Here is an 8,236-nt window from a genome sequence, read left to right on the forward strand (position 1 = left end):
CTTTAGTGTTAAATTTACACTAAAATGTCTAAAGGTAAAATGAAATTGTCTAGTTAAAGGCGACCGCTACTACTCTTTAGCTCATCATGTCTTTACAGCTCATTTCAGAAGAGTAGCAGTAATGACGTTTATTTTACAATGCAATCTCATTCCTGTTACTTAATACGAAAATTGCAAATCTTTTGGCAAGGATAAATTTCTCACTTAAATTGTCTAATTTAACTGATTGTGGATTAACTATTTGATGAAGTTCGACGAATTCTTCAGCGTTCAAGGGATTAGTGAATTTGGGGACTTCTCGTGCTTGTCGGAATTGCCCGACGATCGATTCCAAATACTCCATGTCATTGAAATTATCCGGAAGATGAAGAACATCATCCTAGAAACAACATAATTTTTTTACAAGTGCACCGTTAAACAACTTTTATTAATTAAATGGTTTAATGGATACCTGGAGAAGTTCAACCCGTGGTCGGAGAAATTGTCCTTCTTCCTGAAGTTGCTTAAGTAGTACCAAGCCGGAAATATATAGCTGATTTGGAGTTTTTTTCCCTTCCGTCCGTACAGGATGGTTGTTCCAAGAGTCTACGTATGTTTCTAGAGTCCTCTGGAATAGATTAGTTGCCACCTGATGTAAAATGAAAAGATCTAGTTCGGAGTCACTTTGGATAACCCCTGCATTCTCCATGTCTCTGAAATTACCAAAAAAATAGTAAGTGATGATATAATTAAAATAATTTAAAATGAATCGTTACTTAAACGTGTTCAGTAACGGTCGAACACCACGTTGATTCGTGTCTCTCCACTGACGTTCAATTCTTTGATTCCGCATGGAAGAGCCAGCGAAAAAACTGAATCTATTTACACCCCGCACATTTAACATGTAATCAGTTGCTAATACATTTTCTCCTCCCCGATCAGTTCTAGAAAATGAAACAAGTCATTTTAACTTGCACAAATGTATAAGAGGCATATTAGTAAGAAAGACTGTCACCTTAAACAAGCTGTAGTTCCCCAAATGATGCAGCTGGAATGCAACAGTTTGACAACAGTCAAACGGTTATTGTCACTAACTTGCATTCCCACTATCGCCTTACTATGTCCATCAACAATTCCATGAACAAATCCCCATCTAAAAAATTATGTTTTATTGAGTTGAATAAAATGCCAAATTACAATCTATATATTTACCCATCAAATTTGTGGAATCCATCCATGTGCCACATTTGTAAAGGGGAATCTGCGTGATAAACCACACGAGGAATCTGTTTCAAGCCAGGTTAAGCTTTCTTCAGCCCAATTCTAGCATAGGAAGCTTGCAAACGCTTCTCTTGCAATTTGTACCCATTTGCAACAAGTTTGCCTTGCAACAACTGTAGACCTGCGTTTCAAAATACAACTTCAGTAATTGTAATGCTCAAAGGATTTAAAAAAGTAAGATTACCAAACTTGGGAAACCTTTTGAGCACGTTGGCAATCACAATATCAAGATCATTATCAGAAATGTTGGAGTAGCTTTCTCTTTTGATAAACCATGCTCTTGATTCTACGTTTAAGAGTGTTGGTTCACTGATCTGCATCAAAACAGAAATCCCCCGATTTTTGAAATCACTGGCTAGAAAAAGAATTTGTTAGTTAAGGCTGATAATATAATCGTGTTTGCATTTTAATACCAAGATAATCTTTCAGCTGTTCAAGATCAATAGGTATTTTTCTACAGTTGGTTGCTGCTTGCTCTTCATTAGCCCCACGTAATAAAGCAGGCAAAGCCGGTTGCTCTGTGAAAACAATATATCCAGTACAAAAGTCAGGAAAACTCAGTCCTGAATTAGATACATGAAAAATAATGAACGTAAATTTAAGAGTAATACTGACATTGAGTGTGATTTGATTTGATTTTTGTTTAGGGGTTCTGAGGGGTGTCCCTCTGGTATCCAGAGTTCCTCAGTTCTCGGGCTTTGGCTAGCCCTTTAGCCCCATCCTAGTTTGCGCTGAAGTTATGGCGGATGGTTTAGTGTTTTGAGGGGGGGGGGTACACTTTCGGTGCGACATCGGTTTTTGTTATTGATTTTTGGCGGTTACTGTTGTTTTTGTTGCTGTTTTTTTTTTTTTTTTTTTTTTTTTTTTTTTTTTTTGTTTTTTTTTGTTTATTGTTTTTCCGGTGTTTTTGTTCTCAGGCAGTGCTTGGTGAAGGGGATACCCTATGTGCTTTTTGGTTGCTGTTTAGCCCCCTCCCAGTTGGCGTCATGGTTGCCTGTGTGCTGATGAGGGGAGGAGAACAATGAGTTGGCGTCGTCTCGTGGTTGCCTGTGTGCTGATGTTAAGTGGATTGTGATGAGTTGGTAGTTTTTCTTCCCTTCTGGCTGTTGTTTTTGATTATGATTTTTGTTTTTGTTTTCTGTTTTCAGGCGCGTGGCATGTTTGGGTTCTGGCTTTGTTTTGTTTTTTGTCATATACGCAGGATCAGGCCAGATTCTTTGATGTATCTTACCAAGGCATTGCTAATTTCGTGTTGGGTGTTTGTTGGTAAGTTGAAGTTTAGTCCTAGTACGTTTTCTAGGTTGTGCTGCAGTTTTTCTTTAGTGAGAATTTTACTCAGCTCTACTCTCTCCAGCTCAGTGGCTGGACAGTGAAGTATGGCATGGGCTGTGGTTTCATTTTCCCCGCAGTAGGGACAGGCTGGATCTAGTTCACTTTGGAATCGAGCCAAGTTTGCTGCCAGTCTATTGTGTCCTGATCGCAACCTGAACAGGGTTCTCGTTACCTGCCTGGATTTGTGTATGTGCCATTTGAGCATGCCAGTTCTGGATCTCAGGTGAATATTTATCTTGTCGTTGCCATGTCTCAGTTCATTCATAGTCTTTTTCTTCAGGTGTTCCCGTAGGATTGCTTCTTGCTCCCCTGTTGAAAGTAGGTTGCATATTTCCTTGGTGGCGACGAGATTTAAGGATTCCTTCACGGCAAGCTGGTCGGCCCTTTCGTTGCCTGGGATACCTACATGACTAGGTATCCAGTCAGTATCAGCGGGTGATCGGTCATTTGCTCGATTCTTATGAGGTATCTGCCGGCCAAGGTTATTCTTCTGGTTTCTATGGATTCCAGAGCTAGCTCGCATTGCATGTCCTTGATTGGTGTTGTTGCTGGTGCCCCTAGTATCGTCCTCAGGATGCTATTCTGGATTCTTTCTAGCTTTTGTTGTCTTGATTTGCTGGATGCGCCGTAGACTATTAGTCCGTATTCTAGCTTGCTTCTCATAAGGGCTATGTAGAGGGTACGTAGTGACTCAATGCCTGGGCCGTGTTTTGAGTAGGTGAGGATCTTGAAAAGGTTCTTGAGTCCCAGTGCTTTTTTAATTGCGATTTCCGTCTGGTTTTCCCACCTGAGGCCTTGGTCGAACGTGACTCCAAGGTATTTAACTTCTTTAGTGTTGGGTATGCGCACACCGTCTAGGAATATCATCGGCTCCACTTGTTGTCTTCTTTGCCTCGTGAAGTTTATCAGGCTAGACTTGGGGGCCGAGAATTTGATTCGCCATTTCCGACTCCAGTGTTGGATTTTTTCCATATATGGGGTCAGTAATCTTTCCGCTTCCTCTCCGTCTGATGCTGATATGTGGAATTCAACATCGTCCGCGAAGAGGAACGTTTGTCCTGCATCGAATTTAGGAAAGTCGTCCATCATGACTGAGAATAGTAGGGGGCTCAGCGGTGATCCCTGTGGAACTCCTATTTTTAGGGGGTAGTTCTCCGAGTGTGTATCACCAATTCTTACGCAGTATGTTCTTCCTTCTAGGAGATTTTTTTAGCCACACCAGGATTTCTCCCTCGATTCCATGCAGACTGAGTTTGACCAATAGCCCTTGAATCCACGTAGTGTCGAAGGCCTTGGCCACGTCGAGGAAGATCGCATATGTATTATGCGGGCGCTTTTTGTTGAAACCCTCGCGTATGTATTGTTCGAGACTAAGGATATTATCGATGGTGCTTCTCCCTTTCCGGAATCCTGATTGGTTTCTTAATCGGCATCTTTTGTTTTCCAAGTACCAGGATAGTCTTTGGTTTATTATCCTTTCCATCACTTTGCCGAGGCATGAGGTAAGCGAGATAGGCCTGTAGGATTCTGGTTGATCTGTTGGTTTGCCTGGTTTGATGATTGGAATTATTGTTGCTTGTTTCCAGTCTACTGGAACGTATTTATTTCGGAGCATGTGATTCATGAGATGGAGAACGTGCCTGCGGTTGCTCGGCGAGAGGTTTCTGATCATGAGGTTGTGGATTTTGTCCTTCCCCATTGCATTGCTTTTTAGGTTTTTCAGTCCGTATTCTAATTCTTTTTCTAGAATGGGGGAATTTAGGGCATTTGGTACTTGCGAGTTGGTCCTAACGTTGATGAGTTGTTCGTAATGCTGGTTGTCGGGTAAGTTTTCTTTCTGGTAGTTGTACTGTTTTGCGAAAATTTCGGCCTTCTCTTTTTGTGTAGTAACGAGTTCGTTGTTATCCGGGTTTTTTATAGGTGAGGAGTTGTAGTCCGGTGGAGGAGCCTTCGCGACCATGCTTTTGACAAACGCCCAGGTTTTCGTGGTTGAGCATCTAGGGTTCAGGTTATTAATGAAGATGTTGAATGTATTTTCTTTTTCTTCTTTAATGATCCTTTTCTTTTCATTATCCAGGCGCCTCCAGATGGTTTTGTTTGTGACACAGCATATACCCCCTTTCTTGGGATCGCAAGCGTTTTTTGCTCTTCTGGCCTTAGCTACGGCTGCCTTGCATTTCTCGTTCCACCACGGATTGGTGGAGTGTGCACTTATTTGTTGATTCGGTTTCGACATTCTGATGTTACTGTGCTGTGCGCTCTGTATCATAGCTTCTCGAAGGATAAGGTATTTAACTTCAGAATCTTGAGATGAGTAAAATTCACTATTGTTGATGCGGCCACTTATTTGCGTGTTCCAGGTTATCCAGTCCGCATCTTTTAGTATCCATCTGGGAACACGGTTGCCTGTTTTGGTTGCTTGAACTCCTATTTCGATGTGAATTGGGAAGTGGTCGCTCCCTAGATCGGGTCCTCTTGTTATTTTCGACGTAGCAGCTAAGTACGGGGGCATGATGGTGAGGTCAATGGTGGAAGTGGTGAAAGAATTATAGCATTGCCTGGTTCCTAGATCCTTTGGTGTCGCTAGGGTGAGGTGGTCCAGTCTGTCCAACAGCCCGGCTATTAGACTCCCACTTCTGTTCGGATGTCGGCATCCCCCTTGCCATCTTTCGTGGTGGGCGTTGAAATCCCCACTCAGTATCGTGTTGTCGCTGGCGTTAGCGAGGGTATCCAGATCTTCTTCGTTGCACTTGGATCCATCAGGTATATACAGTGAAATCATCATCAACTCCCTTCCTGTGCGGTTCCCATCAACGAATATAGAGATTGCTGTTGCTTCGATTGTGGAAAGATGCGGCAGTGCTATAGTTGTGTGCTGAACGGATTTATGGACTAGTATAGCTACTCCTCCTCCGACTTGCCCTTGTCTGTTTTTCTTTATGACGTAGTAGTCTTTGAATTTTACTTCGAATGAGTCTTTCCAGAAGGTTTCGGATAGTGTAGCAATGTGAGGTTTGTGTTGGTGCATGTGTGCCTTGAATTGGGTGAGTGTTGTCCTGGTGAGGCTGCGGGCATTGAACTGGATGATTTTTATCATTTTTTGTTGTTGGTGGAACTGTTGCTTTTTTGTTTTTTGGGAATTGGGCCAGTGCTCTGCGAACTGGCGTACGTGCGTCTTGCCTGAATATGGGATGTTGCTGGCTGCGTTCTTACTGGTATTATGCTCCTAGTTAGTACTGGGGTTTCATCGATGGGTTCTTCTTCCATCTCGCTTTCCGAGTCACTGCTCCTAGTAGGCTCCGTGCTGTCAATGTTAATTCCGAGTCGGATGATAAATTGTTCTAGCTTGTGGCTCATTATGTCGAATTTTTTCTCTAGTCGATCTTGGCTTTGTTGGGATATTTCTATCGACTTTTCGAGGCTTGCTACGGTTCTTTCCAGATTTTTAATTTTGCCCAGCTCGGTTTTAAGGCCCCTGATCTCCGTTTGCATAGCAGTCACTTGGCTTTTGAGGATTTCGATCTCCGTGTCTGGCCTTGGCTGTGTGTGTTCGTTCTTTTTTAACACTTCACTATACGACAGTAGCGTGCGGGCCTCGTGAAGGCTTATTCCTTTATGGCAATTTTTGATGTTTGCTTTAGCTTGGCGAAGATGGGGCAGGTTACTGAGTCTGACGGGTGTTCTCCTTTGCAGTTTATGCATCTTGGTTTGTCGCAGGTCTCCCCTTCTGCATGGCAGAGGCTGCATTCCTTGCACCTCTGTTTATCTTTGCAGACGTTTTTTGTGTGTCCGAACCGATTACAATTAGTGCATCTCATTGGGTGTGGGACGTATGGGTGGCATTTGAAGTGCATGTAATTGAAGGCTATATTGGTCGGAGGCCGTTCTGTTTTGAATTCCAGTATGACTGTTGGAGTTGGTGTTCTTTCAGTTCCTCTCGTGATCCTTCTAACGTAGTTTATCTGGTAGTCACTACCGAGGTCCTTCAGGATTTCCTCATCTGTGTCTCCCAGAGGGACTCCGTGGATTACTACCTTGCTTGTCCCATGCGATCTGGGAAGAGAGCATGATATTTTGATTCCATCTAAGACTTCTGTTGTCTTGAGCAGGTCTTGTTGCTGATCTAGGGTGCTTGGCCGGATGAAAAGGTCTCCTCCTGGTGCTTTACTGATTCTCGATGCAAATAAACCTAGTTTGTTCTCTAGTTCGCTTGTGATTTGGCCTATTTCTTGGGATTTCATAATCTTAAATGTTTTTCCGTCAGTTCGTCTTATGAAGACTGGGGGCAAGGGCTGAGAAGACATCCTAGGAGGGTTACTCAACCCCCTGGTTGGTACCACTCTTATAATTAGGTCTGCTAGAGTACCTGTAGTCACAATTTATTCGCTCCTTTCAACTTACACCTTCACCGAGTAGCAGGGAAATTTCCACGAACTCAGTTTACACAAGATGCTCGAGACCGACCACTTGTCGACCGTCTCCAACCAGAGATCAAATCAGACCACATTGAGTGTGTGAAACTGTGACTGTGTGAACGACACACAAAACAAAACAAATGATCTGTCCACAGAATGACCGCAGAATGATGTGTGCTTCCCGCAGAATGTTCCGCAGAATGACCGTCTGCCAAAACTGCCGGTTAGCAACTCGCCTGCCTTCCACCAGATGTCGAGACAAGACATCCCATACCAAACTAAACCTGAATATGAATTTTAAAGTGAATTTGATTTTTGATTTGATTTTTAACTTTTGACTTTGAAATTTTGATTTTTTTTAAACTTTTGACTTTGTCTTTCGTCCCACATCTGAAAAGATTTTCAAAATATTTTTGATTTCGTTGTTGGTCTGATTTTTAAAAATACTGATATTTTTAAAAAATTTTTCGATATTTTCGATCAAATAGGTGTGAGCCAAATACCGTGCCATATCTGAAAAGATTTTCAAAATATTTTTGATTTCGTTGTTGGTCTGATTTTTAAAAATACTGATATTTTTAAAAAATTTTTCGATATTTTCGATCAAATAGGTGTGAGCCAAATACCGTGCCATACAATCTCATCGCACAGAGAGGCCCTTTTACTTGTTTCTTCACCGTTTACAGGCATATCGTGATGATTTCACATCTCAATATTGCCCCAGCACCGTAGTAATCCTTACCGAATCATATTCTATTTTCTCTACAGGAAGGACTACAACTTAAACTATTACATCAAACTTAGGACTTTTAATTTTCTTATGCACCATCATTCCTAATGCACCACCTAGCCTTATTCCCTAATGCACCACCTTCCTTTTAATTTTCTTCCGTCAATAAACCGTCAAATACGGAAGGTATTTTCTCAGCTAAAAAAAAAATGTAAAAGTTAAATACATTTTCTAACAAATAATTAACGAAATATTACCAGGAAGATACGCAAGGCAAAGAAGACGGCATACAAAATCTCGAATTGGATTGGGTCCTTTTTTGTTATAAGCTGAAGAAAGCTTTAGGTCGCGAATCTTCTTCAAGATAGCTTGACACCAATGGAAATTGCATCCTTGGTGGATTGATGATTAATATCTTAAATAAATAAATTGTGCTTCTTGACTTCAATAGGTTACATTTGCGTAACTACTAAAGCTCCGCATCCAAAGGATCTGTGAC

The 8,236-nt window shown here is 41.8% G+C and overlaps 1 protein-coding gene and 1 long non-coding RNA gene across 3 annotated transcripts; one reads left to right on the forward strand and one right to left on the reverse strand.

Annotated features, from left to right (window-relative positions):
- Positions 1-113: 113 nt before the first annotated feature.
- LOC123474605 lies at positions 114-7,306 on the reverse strand. Of its 2 annotated transcripts, none has more exons than XM_045176864.1 (8): positions 7,098-7,306; positions 1,674-1,778; positions 1,445-1,611; positions 1,192-1,381; positions 995-1,132; positions 756-923; positions 452-692; positions 114-379 (listed from the first exon to the last, which is right to left on the reverse strand). In XM_045176864.1, exons 4-8 carry the CDS (start codon positions 1,224-1,226, stop codon positions 134-136), a joined length of 828 nt encoding a protein of 275 aa, XP_045032799.1. In that variant the 5' UTR covers positions 1,227-1,381; positions 1,445-1,611; positions 1,674-1,778; positions 7,098-7,306; the 3' UTR covers positions 114-133. The 2 variants fall into 2 exon arrangements, with proteins under 2 accessions (XP_045032799.1, XP_045032798.1); XM_045176863.1 differs by having other exon boundaries at positions 1,445-1,615.
- LOC116926141 lies at positions 2,191-6,796 on the forward strand. Its single transcript, XR_006649491.1, has 5 exons — positions 2,191-2,342; positions 2,409-2,526; positions 2,615-2,815; positions 2,873-3,057; positions 6,702-6,796. It is a non-coding gene; the product is annotated as an uncharacterized LOC116926141 (long non-coding RNA).
- Positions 7,307-8,236: the final 930 nt, after the last annotated feature.

The sequence above is a fragment of the Daphnia magna genome, linkage group LG7 (assembly GCF_020631705.1).
Source record: "Daphnia magna isolate NIES linkage group LG7, ASM2063170v1.1, whole genome shotgun sequence".
NCBI classification, from domain to species: Eukaryota; Metazoa; Arthropoda; class Branchiopoda; order Diplostraca; family Daphniidae; genus Daphnia; species Daphnia magna.

What these genes read in the sequence shown, in the direction of transcription:
- LOC123474605 (XM_045176864.1), bottom strand. Translation starts at nt 1,226, where the DNA reads ATGTGGCACATGGATGGATTCCACAAATTTGATGG. An exon ending in GGATTCCACAAATTTGATGG is followed by an intron (nt 1,133 to 1,191) that starts GTAAATATATAG and finishes ATAATTTTTTAG; the next exon opens with ATGGGGATTTGTTCATGGAA. An exon ending in CACGGGTTGAACTTCTCCAG is followed by an intron (nt 380 to 451) that starts GTATCCATTAAA and finishes TGTTGTTTCTAG; the next exon opens with GATGATGTTCTTCATCTTCC.